This window comes from Pipistrellus hanaki (assembly GCF_964339955.1).
Source record: "Pipistrellus hanaki genome assembly, chromosome: X".
Lineage (NCBI taxonomy): Eukaryota > Metazoa > Chordata > Mammalia > Chiroptera > Vespertilionidae > Pipistrellus > Pipistrellus hanaki.
Genome location: NC_140524.1, coordinates 2,265,597 through 2,282,466, shown reverse-complemented (window position 1 = coordinate 2,282,466; position 16,870 = coordinate 2,265,597). Strand labels below are relative to the sequence as shown.

Sequence of the window (16,870 nt, the reverse complement as noted above, 5' to 3'; positions counted from 1 at the left end):
AAACACAAGGACTGGGACCCCAGGCCGGTGGCTGGCCCCCCTCCCAGCAGGATGCCTCACCTTTGACCTTGCAGCAAGCTGCCAAGGGGGGTGATGAGGGAAATTATTGTCAGGAAGGCGGCCCATCAATTGCACTCTTTGCAAACCCCCCCCCCCAACAGCACACTGCTGAGAGCCACCTGCCCATGGATATGTATCACAGCTGGACATCTCCCTCTGCCCATTCCTTCTTCCTTGCCCTCCCTCCCATAGGTAATGATCCTGTCCCAAAGGCATTCCCTAATAAACATTCCACATGCTAAACTCAATCTCATAATCTGTTTCTGGAGCAGAACAATCTGTAGCTTGCTGTGGAATACTCATCCCAGCACAGGGGTTCTTTAACTTAAGTGTGTTGGAGGACGTGGGGTATGGAGATGTGCATTTTTAATATAGTCCTAGGTCATTGGTCCCCAAACTGAGGCTCGCGAGCCACATGCAGCTCTTTGGCCCCTTGAGTGTGGCTCTTTCCACAAAATACCACTGCCTGGGCGAGTCTATGTTGAAGAAGTGGAGTTAGAAGCAGTTTAAGCTTAAAAAATGTGGCTCTCCAAAGAAATTTCAATCATTGTACTGTTGGTATTTGGCTCTGTGGACTAATGAGTTTGCCGACCTCTGGCCTAGGCAATGAGAATTGTGTGGGTGAATTGGGCCAAAATGGCAGGTATCACACACAGCAGACTTTCTCAATGCTCAATGAAGAAATCAAGAGCACAGACAGTTGCCCTAACCAGTTTGGCTCAGTGGATAGAGCATCAGCCTGTGGACTGAAAGGTCCCAGGTTCAATTCCGGTCAAGGGCATGTACCTTGGTTGGTGGGCACATCCCCAGTGGAAGATATGCAGGAGGCAGCTGATCAATGTTTCTCTCTCATCATTGATGTTTCTAACTCTCTCCCTCTCCCTTCCTCTCTATAAAACATCAATAAAATATATATTTTTTAAAAAAAGTGGAAGATTACTAAAAATAAAGATAAAAAAGAGCACGGGCAGTAATGGCAAGAAAATAAAAAGACCATGGAGCTGGATAAGGAAGAGAGATGCTAAAGGCACAGCAGCCATGCTCTAGCTGGTCCCCTGTGGCGACACGAGTGGAAAAGGAGCCATAGTGTGTGAGTAAGAACAAGTGAGTTAGCTTCAGGAAGGCGTGGGTTAAGATCTGACCTTGCGAGAGATACTTGACTTTTAAGCAAAATTGAAGCTTCATACGTGGTGAATGTTTTAAAATAAAATAAAATGTCAAGAAGTGGGAAGGTGCAATGTGACTCATCGTGAGCGATGCCATTCTAGCGCAAAGAAACAAAAGCAAGAATGCGTTCGCATTGAGGGCTAATAGCGCATTTTAAGCAGAACATTTTGCTTCACCACATGGTGTTCTGGGTACTGTGGCCGCATAACCAATTAGTCCAAAACTTAGTGGCATAAAACAGCTATTGAATAAGCTCCCCGGATGCCTGGGGCGTGAGCTGGGGGACTCGGGGCCAAGGGCAGGAACCCTCCTCCCTTCCTCACATGTCTGCCAGTTGATGCTGGATGTTGATCAAGAGACCTTAGATGGGACTCTCGGCCACACGTCACATGGAATCTTCATGTTGACAGGCTTCCTCACAGCATGGCAGGTGTGTTTCAAGGATGAGAGACAGAGAGAGAGAGAGCGTGCGCACCAAGCTCAAGTCATGTCCCCAGTGATCTAGACTCAAGAGAACAGAAAATGCACCACATCTCGATGGGGAACCACGTGGTCCTAGAAGGGCTTGTGGGAACAGATGCCACTGTGACTAATTCTGAAATTGGTGCTCTTGATTTGTGTGCTTAGCACGTCCGCTATGTGTGATCTGGGCCAGTCTGTCAAACATTTGTTTCAGAATTACCTATATCTATTTTTAAATTAATTTCACCAAAGCATCATTGACTAACAGAATCTGATCTACCTATCTAAAGTTGACAGTTTATTGAGTTTGATCCAATATACACCTCCTGGTAACCAGCATGATTTCAATTTATTGGTGGCATTTATTGATGTGTCTTGTTTATTATAATTTTCCTATCTGACAGATTCATAGAGAGAGTCGCTCGTTTCCTCCCAATAGTGGTCATTTGTGTCTCCTCTCTTTTCCCATGATGAAGTCAAGCCCACGTTGTTCAACGGTCCATGGTATTTCCTTGTTCCATAGAATTCGTCAATGAAACCATCTGGTCTAAAGTTTTCTGTGAGAGAAAACTGTTTTGAGAACAGTGGGTTTGTAGTATAACTTGATATCTAGTATTATGATCCCTTCAACTTTGTTCTTCTTTCTCAGGATTGCTACGACTATTCGGGGTCTTTTTTATTCCATATAAATCTTTGGAGTTTTTGTTCTAGTTCGGTGAAATATGCCATTGGTATTTTAATAGGGATTGCATTGAGTCTGTAGATTGCTTTGGGTAGTTCGGATATTTTAATGATGTTTATTCTGCCAATCCATGAACATGGTGTGTTCTTCCACTTGTTTATATGTTCCTCTATCTCTTTTTTCAACCTCCTGTAATTTTCTGAGTACAAGTCTTTTACTTCCTTGGTTTAGTTTATTCTTAAGTATCTTCATTTTTCTGTTGCAGTTGTAAATGGGGTTGCTTGCTTAGTTTCTCTTTCTGAGAATCACTATTGGTGTATAAAAATGCCAAAGATTTCTGGGTGTTAATATTGTGAGGTGCTACGTTGCTTTTGCCACTTAGTGTTTCATCATTTAATATCATTTCAGTATTTGCCAGCATCCTGGTGAATGCATCCCAACATATAAAATATTTGTATATCTGACCATAAAAAGTATGGCAGAAAAGTATGCCATATAAAGGGATGCCCCTTCTAAATATCCCCTATTAATCTGTCTCTATAAAGTCACAAGACACCACAGAGCTGTAATTACACTGTCCCTTCTTTCTCTGGATTCCTCCAGCCATTGGTTTTGTTCCAGGTTCCTCCTCTGCCCGTCACCTCTCTGCTCTCTTTGCCCATGTGCCATGTTTCCTTAGCAACCCCACCTCGGAGGGTGCTGAGCTTTCCCTGGAAGACTTGTGCCATGGCCACATGGCAGTACCAGCCCCGACTCTGGTCCTTTTGAGTACGTTGTCCTTTGTCACACTCCCCTTTCTGTCTCAGGGTCCTGCATTGCACTTGGCTTTTTTTTTTCAAACATATATTTGTATTGATTTCAGAGAGGAAGAGAGAGAGAGAAACATCCATGAGGAGAGAGAATCATGAATCAGCTGCCTCCTGCACGCTCCTTACTGGGGATCGAGCCCACAACCCAAGCATGTGACCTTGACTGGAATCAAACCTGGGACCCTTCAGTCCGCAGGCCAACGCTCTATCCACTGAGCCACACAGGCCAGGGCTGGACTTTGATTTTTTTTTTTTTAAGCTCCTCACAGCTCCTCTGTCCTGGTCCTGTTACCCTAGTTGCTCCTAAAGTCTCTGTCTGACACCTGCTGCTGCTTCTCCCTCCCTGTCCCCACCTGCCCTCTCACCGCTCATCTCTCTTCACTCACTGTGCTGCTCCATCTCTGAGTGTTCTGTGCTTCCGTGTGCACCAGTAGTTTCCTTTGATTTCCTGACACAGATGTAGATTCTGTCATCTGGCACCTCCCCCGGGGATTGCAGGGTGTCCTACGGGGAAAGTTTCTGAGCAATTAATACTATATGCAAGAAGCAGCCTCGCGAAAACCTCTTCAATTCACAAAATTGATTCCATGCTCACAAAGTCGGCGTTTTCTCTCAGCAGGCATCCCCGCTAACGACATTAACGAGAGCCATGCCAGATCACAGAACCAGGAGAAGAGAATAAAAACGGTCAAAACTGAGGATGCTAGAAGGGAGTTGTTCCCAGTGGTCCGTTTGAACAGTGTAATTACTAAGAAATAAAACAAGAGGAGACAATTTTAATTGTGGCTTTTAGGACCCCATTACCAATGGACCCAACAACTTTGAGATAGTATAAAAAGTGTGCTTATTTTAGCGTAAAAAAAAACAGCCCCGGCCAGTTCGCTCAGTGGTTAGAGCGTCTGCCCATGGATGGAAGGGTCCTGGGTTTGATTCTGGTTAAGGGCATGTCCCTCGGTTCAGGCTCGATCCTTGGCCCTGGTTGGGGCGCACGCGGGAGGCAACCAATCGATGTGTCTCTCTCATGTCGAGTTTTCTCTGTCTCTCCCCTTCCCTTCCACGCTCTCCAAAAATCAATGGAAAAAATATTCTCCAGCGAGGATTAACAAAACAAATGAAAACAATGAATGAATGAATGAATGAATGAATAAATAAATGAATAAATAAATGAAGTAGGAAAGTCATCTATCTGCAGGATAAACGATCATATTTAGTAAATAGCATCCTAGACCTTATCTTAGAATGTCTTACCACAGATTTGATAATACTTTCAAAATTTCTGTTTTCTTTTAATATTATAGGGAGCACAGACACTAAATTGCCAAATAAAGTTTCAGCAATAAGTGGAAGGACTCACAATTGCTGCTGCTTGTTGGCTGTGATGCAGCCCCAGCACACCTGTCAGCGTTGTTCTGTTCTGCAGGGGCTTTCTCTGTGGAATAGAGAAAACAGCAGCTTCCCAAGAAAAGGAGAGCCCTGGCCGGTGTTGAACTTCTTACCCAGCAAGCTTCCTGTGTTACCTTGGGAACCTTAGTTAGAAAGATGGGCTTTCTAAAGAGGCTAGCTCCCAACCGTGCTCTCTCCATCTTCTATGTCTTAAGGGTTTGTTTTTTTGTTTGTTTGTTGGTTGGTTTTTGTTTTTGGTTGTTCTGCTGTATTTTAAACTAGAGGCCTAGTGCACAAAATCGTGTGCCAGTAGCTTGCTGCGCTTCCCGCCCCGCCCACCACCACTCATCTTGCCGCCCCGCCCACCTCTCGCTGCCCCAGCAGGGAGGGACCAAAAGGTGGTCAATGCACCTCATGGCAACTGGTCGAGTAGTCATTGTGGTTATTATGTTTATGGTCCCTGGCCTTTTATATAGGATGTGTGTGTTTCCACGAACATAGATAGAAATAAGCTATAAACAGATTCGTGCATAATGAAAGGAAATTAATTAGAAGGTGGCCAGCAGGCTGGTCAACCACTTTAAGCATTTTTGCTGTTTCTTTTGTAACAACATATGCTTATATTATACTAGAGGCCCAGTGCACAAAATTTGTGCATGGGTAGGGTCCTAGGCCTGGCTGGCAATCAGGGCCAATTGGGGCTTTCCTTCCCCTGGCTGCCAGCTGCTGGCTGAAGCCTTCCTTTGTTCCACACCTCCCCCTGGTGGTCCACCACATGTTATAGCAAGTGGTCAAACTCCTGGTCAGTTGAAATCCCAAGGAGACAATTTGCATATTAGCCTTTTATTATATAGGATTTTTTTAATTTTATTGATTATGGTATCACATAATTGTCCTCAACCCCCCCCCATTCCCATCCCAAACCCCTCCCCACATATGTCCCCACCCCCTGTTGTTCATGGCCACTGGCTAGGCCCATATGCATGCACACAAGTCATTTGGTTGATCTCTTCCCCTTACCCCCACACTCCCCTACTTTCCCTCTGAGGTTTGAGAGTCTGATTGCTGCTTCTCTTTCTCTGGGTCTGTTTTTGTTCATCAGTTTTTTGTTTTATTTTATAGTTTTACATTTTATCAGTTATTGGCATCCTGCTATGGAAGATGTGGCTCTCTTATGCTGCTACCTGTCCCTCTTCACTTCTCCTCCCCATTTTTATAACATTATTTATATTAAGTCATTAGTATAATGCAGTTATATATCTTATGTAATTTATTGTTATACTTGGAGTAAATAGTTAACTTATTTCATTGCTTCATTTTCCGTGTATTATAGCTAATTCATCCCCAGCCTATCCCACTGAGCTATATAACTACTCTCAGATTCAACCCCATTGGAACATTTATCACGTCTTCTTTTTTTCTTGGCAACAGAGCCCTTCATCTGTCTGTTTCATTCTAAATTGCTTGCTCTCTTGTTCTTCTGGACCGTCATCATGGGAATTCTCTTTGCTTTTCATCTGTGCTGGGAGCCCTGGTTCCTAGATTTCCTAGACTTGCTTCATGTCAGACTTGCCAGCTCTGAGGTTTAGGCAAGTCCCGTAACCTGCATGTGCCTAAGTTTCTTCATCTACAAGTTGAGCAGAATAATCTTACCTTCCCCTAGAGTTAGTGAGAGGACTCAGTAGCATAAATAAAGCACTTAAACTAGTACTTGCCCCTTTTTCTCTTTTTCTGAAAACTTAATGACACTCCCTTTACCCTAGTGCCCTGACATTGTATGATCTGCCACTCAGCCACTGGGCCCCATAGAACAGTCCCTCCACAAGACAGAGAGCTGTGGGGGCCTGGGTGTGACTCCTATCCTGTGTGCGCAGCCTCCCATCGTTCTGCCCGGCTTCTGTAGATTTTATTGAATGAGGGCTTCTCGATGTATTGTAAGCCCTTTGAGCAGTCTCCAGAGATTTTGAATGATTGTGGGGTGTGTGTATTTTTAATGGAGGTATTTTTTTACTCTTTTATTTCTTTTTTTACTCTTTATTGTTGAAAATATTACATATGTCCCCCATTGCTCCCATTGACCTCTTCTAGCTCACCTGCCCCCACCCCAGGCCCTCGCCACCCTATTGTTTGTGTCCATGGGTTATGCATAGATGACTGTTCATTTTGAATTTTAACCAGCTAAATATATGTTTTGGCAGGAGGAGAGGAGTCCCTGAGCTCACACAGTCATTTCAGAAACCCTGCCTGGTCATTGTATTTTTAATAAGTCTGTCTCTTACAGCAAACTGGTTTTTCAAACATAAAATCAGGTGACTTAAAAGGACTAAACTAAGGCTTTTTAAAGGTATTGTGATTTCATTACTGAAATTTGCTCTGAACTTTGCTTTAATCACAGCTTTATATTTCCATCTTTAGAAATAATACAAAGGGATAGCTTACCTGTAAAGGTCACCTTCAGAATTAAGTAGGTATAGACCTAAGAAGCAGTAGAGATGAATTCAAATCCTTGCTCTGCAGGGTATTAGTTCTGTGAGTGAGTTACTTCTCTGCTCTCCCCTTAGCTTTCTCATCTGTAAAATGGGTATCATCTGCCTTCGAGGGTTGTAGCAAGGGTGGAATGAGTGGACACATTTAAAATAGAGCCTGACTCATAGTAAATACTCAAAAAACGTTGGCTTATGGTTATTGTTGTTGTTAGACATTTCAAAGACAAACAATCATCTCATCCAGGTATTATATGATCAAGACCAATAATATGACTGGTTAGAACCAGAGATCTTGGGTATAGGATTTGTCCAAGTAGCTGTATGGTCTTCAGTGTCCTCTTGTACTTTCTTCATAAACCTGCTTCTTTTGGAGTTGTGGTCATTTTACATAATACAATTATCTATATGAATAATAGAATAGACATTGGCTCTACCTCCGTGATGCACACAGCCAATCAGGAGTGAGTATGCAAATTAACCCAACAAAGATGAGGGGGCCTGTGGGCAGGGTGCACACACACAAGCAATGAGTAGTTGGGTGCAGGGCAGGATGCCCGCCCACCCACCGTGTAGTTGGGACAACGTGGCAGGTGTCCCTGGGACCCCGCCTGCTCCAAGCCTGTGGCTAGCACGCATACACGCCAGTGCCAAGCGGCCAGGCTCCCAGGGACTCCACTGGAGTGTCTGGTCCTGTCAGCCCAGCTTGGGGGCGGCTGGAGTTCCACGTCCTTTTGGTTTCTGTAGCCCCTGGACTAGAAGCGGAAACTAAGAGCGCGGGAAGCACCAGGAACACTGGTAACCGTAGTTCTGGTGGCAGATACAATGTGGGATCTCCTAGACACTACAGCTAAGTGAACCTGGAACAAGTTACTGTTGCAGGTGGGGGATGGAGGGAAAGCCAATGTGAGAGACGTAAGTAGTCAGAGTGTCTAGGAAAAATTAAAGGGAAGATATCCTACAACTTCTAGGAAATCTCCACCAATGGAGCAAAGAAAAAAAAGCCCTCTATTACTCTGTGAGCACCAAGCCAGACTGGGCTGGGGTCTCAGACAATTTGCTCCTATGATTGCAAAGACAGGCAGAAACTCCCGGATTGGAGAGGGCTCCCAGATTGGAGAGGGTGCAGGTCAGGCTGAGGGACCCACCCCCCGAATCTTCATACTAGTTCCTGAATAATTAACTAAAGACAAGATCCTTGGGTATAAATGGATTTAAGAAGTAGTTTAAATTTAAATGAAATTTTCTATCTTAATTATTTTTTCAAAACAAGACCTTTTGATTATGTCATTCATGATATTAAATATTATAGTGAATATACTATGTAGTGACATAGAAATGCCAGGCATGTGTTACTTTTGTTTAAAACTAATGCTTTCAGTAATGGGAGTACTTTGAAGCGTTTTATTTTAAGTCATGGTAATGTGCTACAGCATAACGTTTATACTCGTTATCTGCAAGGAGATGGCATTATTTTTGTGTCCTTCTCTAAAATTCTTTAGTGAGTGTGAATGTGGATTGCCTCACATATTGGACCCTTCTAGCCTCTTCCTCCAATAGGTATACCAGTAGGCTAACAGAAAGCTTGCTAGCTGGGATCAGAGGCCTGGCTTCATCTCCCAGTTGTGCCGTGAACTAGCTGCATGACTTTGGGCATGTCACTTGCCTTCCTATGGCCTTATTTCCCTTAGGAATCAAATGTGAGAATGGAGAGGAGCATGTGACAATGGCCCTGTTACTGTCCTCCCATTCCTAGCAGAGAACCAATGTGCTGAGGTGGGACAGCTACTAAGTGATGGAGACAAGAGTTAAAGACGCGCCTCTTGACTACAAGTCTGTTGCTATGTCTCTGGTACCCTGAGTGCATCCCTGCAGAAGAGTGCTGGCATTTCAAAGAAGTACCAGGTCTGAGGCAATAGGGTGCTTAGGACCGAGGGTGGGTTCACAGGACACAACTTTCAGTGCTACAACTGGGAGGTCCCTAAGTTGGTACAAAATAAGTCATTATATATAATAAAGAGCTAATATGCTAATTAGACCAAACAACAGGACGACCGTCCAGACGACCCTCTAGACAAAGCTGGGGCTGCGAGGGCTGAGCCCCTTGCACGAATTTCATGCATCAGGCCTCTAGTTATCTAGAATTAACTAAATAAGGAATTGATTGTCTTTGTTTTCATAACATTGAGACATGAATTAGGCCTTTTGTTACTACAAGTGACAAATAATTCTATTTTTTATATTTTTTTATTGATTTCAGAGAGGCAGGGAGAGAGGGGGGGGGGAAAAAAACACATCAATGATGAGAGAAAATCATGGATCGGCTGCCTCCTGCATGTCCCACACTGGGAATCAAGCCCACAACCCAGGGATGTACACTGACGGGGATCAAACCCTGACCTCCTGGTTCATAGGTTGATGCTCAACCACTGAGCCATGCCGATAAGGCTCTGGGGAGACTTAGTCCTGCTGGTAGTATTTCCTGGGCTGGCCCCATCCTGGAGGAAGGTATGGAGGGAAGTGGGTAGTAAGGAAGCTTGTGCTGCCACATAACCTTGTTGAGCTACTGGGCTTTGTGTCTAGAAATAAGAATAGAATGTAAATATAGATAACATAATTAGGAGAGTGTGAAATACAGGTATGTGAATAACATTTTTTACTTAGACCTATTAGTTGAATTTCTGTCTTATTGCAATAACTTACTTTTTAAACTTTATCAAATAAAAATTTATGCACAATAAAATGAACCTATTCAAGTGTACAAATGAATTTTAACAAATATATATGTACATATACTCTGTCATCCACAAAGTTCCTTCATGCTTCTGCCATGTATGTTTTTTAAGGCTTTAATATGAAAAGTATTGACATACAAACTGGCATTTCTCTAATTTTCTTTTACAAAGTAAAGAGTACCTTATTTTTTAAATAGGTGTCTGATTTTTATAATAGTCAAACTCACATCAATATTTTTCTCACTGTCTCCCTCCCTTTCACTCTCTCTCAAAAAAAAAAAGTCAATAGAAAATATCCTCAGATGAGGATTAGCAAAACAAAACAACACCAACATTCATCGGGAAGCAGGACAATGTGTGAGAGTGCAGAGAAATAGAGTTTGCATTAACCCAGATTGGGGGGGTGGGCCTGTCTGGGCTTCTGGTCAACCACTTGTTGAGAAGGTCAACTCTCCTGATTGACAGGAAAATGGCCTCATGGAAGCCCCCTGTCCTGGAAGGTTGTCAAGGCAGCTGGGACCCTCCATCTTTGAATTCACTATTAGATGAAGGTGGAACTCAGCAACAGAATTGACTTTGCTACTACAGGGAAGAGCAAAAGTAGGTTTACAGTTATTTATATGGAAAATAATACAAGCTACACTAAAAAAAGAGAAATATGCTAATTGACTGTACCTTCACAATGCCCACCATCCAATCAGGAGTGTGTATGCAAATTAATCCAACAAAGAAGGCATGTTAATTTGCATACACGGGTGCTGAGCGGCCAGGGACAGGGCATGATGCTTGCGTGTTGCCATGGTGATGATGCAGGCTTTCTGCACCACCCCAGCTACTCCAGGCCTCTGGGCAGCATGGGAAAGCAGAAAGGCGGCTCCGGCCAGAGTGAAGGCGGTGCCGGCAGCCAGGGGAAGGAAGGCCCATTCTTGCACAAATCTTCGTGCATCGGGCCTCTAGTAATTAATAAATATGAATACCAAAATAAACCCAGTTTCATGTAGTCACAACTGTAAACTTCCTTTTGCCCCATCCTGTATAGTCCTTCCACCATTCTGCTTGGATTTCTTTCTTAAACTAGCATGTGGTCATTCGTTTTAGGACACCAAGGAACAAATGTTGAGTCAATAATGACTTTCGTTGTTAATATTGATTTAGATGAACACATTACTACTCGTCCTACTTATTTCTAAGAGTAGATTAGAATATTCTCTCTGTTCATTGGAGGCTGGGTCAGCTCTTATGGAATTATGGCATTCTGAAAGAAGTGTCCAACTCTTAGTAGTTTGCTCTATCAGCCGGGAATTAATAGCACTTAACACATACATCTTTCATTAACATTTGCATCGAAAACAAACATTTCAAGTTTAATTTTCTGGAATCTATAGTTCAAATGGGTATATAATACATTTGTATTTTTTAAACCATGGTTTTCTACCTGAGATTTTTAATCCTGCCATTTAATCGATACTATTTTTATGTTGTTCGTTTTGTGCTGTTCACTTAGAGTTCTGCTTTTAGTCACTGAGACGTCAGCTTTAAGTGTTTTAAATGTGACATTTAAATGGTTTTAGTCTTTGAAGGCAGGGTCCCCACAATTCTGTGTTCGTTTCGAGGATGGCAGGTGATAGTGACTCAGCCAGGCAATGATGTGCCTGTTCTAATGGAAGGTTCTTTTTCTTAATGTTTTTTATTGATTCCAGAGAGGAAGGGAATGGGGGAGAGACAGAAACATCAGTGATGAGAGAGAGTCATGGATCAGCTGCCTCCTACACGCCCGCCACTGGGGATCGAGCCCACAACCCAGGCATGTGCCCTGACCGGGAATCGAACCATGACCTCCTGGTTCCTAGGTCAACCGACACTCAACCACTGAGCCATGCCGGCTGGGCTAATGGAAGGCTCTTTAGTGTGTTCATGTCTGCTTTAAGGCTCCCAGTATAACAGATGTGGCAACTGGTGAGCATGGAGTCTGAAGCGCACGCAGCTGCATGAAAGGGGCAACATGAACAATAAACTGAAAACGGGAGAAAAGGCCGTTTTCAGCGCGGCAAACACTAAACCTCTGTTTACTTCTTGAGTCCAAGGTCAGAGCATTGAGGGAAAATCCGCTTTTATATCAGCGTAGAAAGAAATGGAAAGAGAGAGGCTACAGTGAATGGAAAGCAGAAGGCATTCAAAGGGGAGCTTCTAATAAAACGAGAAGCTAGAGGCAAACATAAAAATAAGTAATGCAACTCCTAAGCCTTGCAGAACATTCTGGAAGGGAGAGAAACACTGCAGACACCTGATGGATGTTGGTCCAGAGCTGGTCCTGAGCCTTCCTGGGAGGGGGACTTCCCCCCACAGCCCCGCACCTGCCACCAGCGCCCCTCCCTGTGGGACCTTCGCAGCCACATTAGGGAATGGGGACCATCTGGTCTCTTCCTGCAGCGCACACTGAGCACCCCCCCAGCCGCATTGCTGCCCCCACACAGTCCTCCACACCTCCTTCCTCATCCAATCCCCCCCAATCCTCCCCTCCCTCTGCAGGGGGCTCAGCAGACCCCGCAGGTCCTGCCCCACCCCTGCCTCCCCATTGCACTTGCACATCTTGTGGGCTTCTCATCACTGCCACTTACACACGCACAGTGTTTCCTATAAGCCAGCAACAAACACAGACGAGCAACCTTCTTCCTTCCTTCCCTCCTTTCTTCCCTCCCTCCTTCCTTCCTTCCTTCCTTCCTTCCTTCCTTCCTTCCTTCCTTCCTTCCCTCCCTCCCTCCCTCCTTCATTTCTTCCCTTCTTCCTTCCCTCCCTCCTTACTTTCCTCCCTCCCCTTCTTCCCTCCCTCCCCCTACCCTCCTTCCCTTCTTCCTTCCTTCTCTCCTTCCTTCTTTTTTTTTTTAATATATTTTATTGATTTTACAGAGAGGAAAAGAGAGGGATAGAGAGTTAGAAACATCGATGAGAGAGAATCATCGATCAGCTGCCTCTAGGATACCCCCACTGGGGATGTGCCTGCACCAAGGTACATGCCCTTGTCCGGAATCGAACCTGAGACCTTTCAGTCCACAGGCCGATGCTCTATCCACTGAGCCAAACCAGTTTTGGCTGTCCTTCCTTCTTTCCCTTCTTCCTTCCTTCCCCCCCTCCTTCCTTTCTTCCCTCCTTCCTTCCTTCCCTCCTCCATTCCTCCTTCCTTCCTTCCATCCCCCCCCTTTTTTTTTCCTTCCCTCCTTCCCTCCTTCCTTCCTTTCTTCCTTTACTTCTTTATTTTTGTTGTTGTTGTTGTTAATCCTCACCAAGGATATTTTTTCCATTGATTTTTAAAGAGAGTGGAAGGGAGGGGGAAGAGAAACATTGATTGATTGACTCCCACATGTGCCTCGATCAGTGGCCTGGGATCCTGAGATATGTGCCCTTGACAGGAATCGAACCCATGGCCCTTCATTTCAGGGATGACACTCTATCCACTTAGCCAAACCGGCCAAGGCAATCAAACCTTCTTTGGCACTTCTGTCCCTTTCCTGCTGCCAGATTCATTGAATCTTATCATGTCTACACCTGTCATCATGGCACTAGAGAGGCCAGGGCTCAAACCTTCCCCTGGTGGTAGCTGTGTGGCCTTGAACACCTTTCTAAGCCCGTTTCCTCATCTGTAAAATACCTACCTCAGCCCAGACCAGGAGGTCACAGTTCGATTCCCAGTCAGGGCACAGGCCCAGGTTGCGGCCTCCATCCCCAGTGGGGGGTGTGCAGGAGGCTGATGATCCATGATTCTCTCATCATGGATGTTTCTCTCCCTCCCTCTCCCTTTTTCTCTGAAATCAATAAAAATGATTTAAATAAATGAATGAATAAATAAATAACCTATCTCACAGGGTTGTTGGGACATATATGACAATGACTATATTAAGTGCTTATCCCAGTGAGAGATGTGATAAAATTTAATTTATTACATAATTGTCTCCTACATACTGACATCAAACTGACATCTCCACAGAACTTCACCTTACCCAGAATGCTGATGGTCTTTTCTGACTGAATCTTACAGCCTTTCCTCGGCCTTCTTTGACTATTCATGCCTTCATTCCCTCTATTCTCTGGACTTCCTTAATGTTATCTTATCGATTCTTCCTTTTCTGGTAGCTTCCTTTTTGTCTGACTTACTGATTTGCTTTCTTCATTCTACCCTACCCTATGGAAGTCTCCGATGGCTCCTTCTGCAGCCATTGCTCTTGTTGACAAGACTAAGTTGGATTAATAAATCAGAGAGGAGATAATGTTATCTCTTGTGCTTTGGGCAGTGTATTCTTACCCTTTGTTCTTTACCTGCTTCCCTTCTACTCCCAAGTATAAAAATGTTATATTGGATTTAATTCATCCAAAGAGGCAGAACTCCAGCACTATTAACACAGGAAGGCTTGAAGTATCTCATTCCCTGTAGACATGGCAAGTGATACCTATAGTCAATCTGTATTCAGATGATGATGATGATGACGACGTTAATATTTCCCAAATAGTTTTGTAGGACTTGCACACTGGCTTAACCTACGTTATCTGAGAGTGTTCTCTAGAATAACACTGTAGGCAGTGACCTGAATTATCCAACACATTTTATAAATGATTAGTAGCCCTGCGCACAAATCCGTGCACCAGGAGCTCTCTGCGGGGCCTGGCCGCTCCACGCCCACTGCCCTGAGGCTCTCCGTGGCCCAGAGGCCCATTCGTGGCCAGGTGCTGAACACTTGCCTCGTCACTGTCACCGCGGCAACGAAGCAAGGATTCGGCCAGACCTCTCACACTGCCCACTCTCAGTGGTCGCCCTCTCTCCCCACCCTACTCCCACATTGGGACTGGGGGACTCTGGAGGGGCTGAGAAGACTAGGCGCCGCTATCTTGTGGCTATGGGCACCACCATCTTTGTGACTGAGTGATGGTTAATTTGCATATTACCCTTTTATTAGATAGGATATTTTAAAAATTCTGACTTTGATGCTGGGAGTAGTATCTTTTCTGTTTAAACCATACTCTTTTTTTGCCCCTGTTCCATATAACTTCTTGGATGTATCTTATCTATAAATGCTAGATTTCAAAAAGATAAAATGAGAAAAATATAAATGCTAAATTTTAGACTAAAGAATAGACAACATATCCTTATCCACTTTGGGGGAAATTAAGGAAAATAAGTTAAATGTAAAACAGCAAATTGAGTTACTTATTAGCAGATTTAAGAAAGAATTGTGAATTTTAAAACTTAATTGTGAGAGTTTGGGGAATGTATTTATTTGTGCTGTTTCCATTTTTTTATTAACAAGAGATGACTCTAAAATGTATATCGATTTAAGGTGGCAGAAGACAGAGAAAAGTTACAGTGTCAGAGATTCCAAAGGGTGAAAAGTTAGGCTCAGCTTAAATGGGGGATTTCATCTCTTTAGTTAGAGAAGTCTCCATGTTCCCATAGATCATATCCATTCATTCATGATTCACTCTGATTGCCTTTGGTTCCTACCTAACGAAGTATGTTGTGTGTTTGTTTTTCAGATCTAAAGCGGGAAGCCAGTATCTGTCACATGCTGAAACACCCCCACATTGTAGAGTTACTGGAGACATATAGCTCAGATGGAATGCTTTACATGGTGTTTGAATTGTGAGTGTACATTCTGTTATATTTTTTAAGGGTTAAAGTGTTTAGCCACATTGGTTTAGGATAACACTAATGCCTTCTTGTAAAATTGAAGAACAGTTGTGAACGCATCTCTTTAGACCTGAAGTAGTAAGAGAAGAAGCATTATCTCATCTTCAGGTTCACAGTGCTGAGGGAGCAGAAGTTGGTCATGTCTGGTTACCCTCACATTCTTAGCATACTTCGGAGAAGAGGCTTTAAAAAGAAAGAGTTCAGAGAGATAGGAAGCCCCAAAATAGAACATTCTGATCATCGGAGCCTTAGTGGGGAGGAGTGGGATGGCGGTACAAGCCTCGCCAGCAACTCCAAACAAGTGATAACACACTTCACTTCCTCACTGATACCATCGCCAGGGCCAGGCCAGCATGGAGAGGAAAGTCTGCAGAGGACTGTGTATCTTGATTTCCATCAGCCCCTGGGCGATTTCTCACACAATTATTGTCAGTGAGCTGGAGAGATGTGAGCAGCTAAGGCTGGGACGGCTGGGTCATTGTACAGCGGGTTGGATGAGTGTGTCCAAAGTTCATCCCCTTTATGGGATGCCATCTCTTCTGTGCAAATTCTAATCAGTGGCTTTGATTGGGGTCTCCCGCCCAGTAGTCATCCAGGAGTTGCCAGGGCTGAAGTCATTTGAAGGCTCTATTGGGGACAGATCTGCTTCCAAACTCTCTCCCATGGTTGCTGGCCACAGGCGATGGGGCTGTGGGCCTTCATTCCCCAGCAGCTGCGGGCCTGGCCGCCCTGGGATCCTTGTAACTGGTCCTTCCCTGGAGCAGCTCACAGCGCGGCAGCTGGCTGTATCAGAGCAAGCAAGCAAGTGGTCAAGAGTCCGAACTAAACTGAAGTCCAGCCCGGCCAGTGTAGCTCAGTGGTTAAGTGTTGACCTATAAACCAGAAGGTCACGGTTCGATTCCCAGGTTGAGGGCTCTATCCCCATTAGGGGGCATGCAGTAGGCAGCCAATCCACGATTCTCTTTCATCATTGGTGCTTCCCTCTCATCACTGATGCTTCTAGCTCTCTCTGCCTCTCCCTTCCTCTCGGAAATCAATAAAATATACTTTAAAAAAATGAAGTCAATCTTGTAACCTAATCTCAGAAATCACACAGCAGCGCTTCCGGATCCAGCCCTGGATCCAGCCCACCCACAAGCGGAAGGGATTGCATAAGGGTGTGAATACCAGGAGGTAGCGATCACTGGGAACCAGGTCAAAAGCTACTCCCACAGAGGCTGGCTAATGCATTGACTATCTGGATGAGAATTTTACAGTATTTCACAAGCGTGCAGCAAGGGAGCTGGGGAAATGCCAGGCCAAAGGTAATGGCAGCACATGCATTCAAAGCTGTAAGTGTGAGTTCGCTGTGCATTTGGCTGTTGCTGCTTAGGCAGGAAGGATGAAAAGGTTTTACAGCTAACTAAACAGCC

General features: G+C 44.4%; 1 protein-coding gene across 7 annotated transcripts in view; it reads left to right on the top strand.

The window, feature by feature from the left end:
* CASK (calcium/calmodulin dependent serine protein kinase) overlaps window positions 1-16,870 on the top strand; it is a 226,110-nt gene that overhangs the window by 65,906 nt on the left and 143,334 nt on the right. For all 7 annotated transcript variants that reach the window (XM_084870108.1, XM_084870112.1, XM_084870110.1 and 4 more), the window contains exon 3: window positions 15,305-15,410. In XM_084870108.1, coding sequence (XP_084726234.1) covers window positions 15,305-15,410 — 106 coding nt within the window. The remainder of the gene's footprint in view (window positions 1-15,304; window positions 15,411-16,870) is intronic.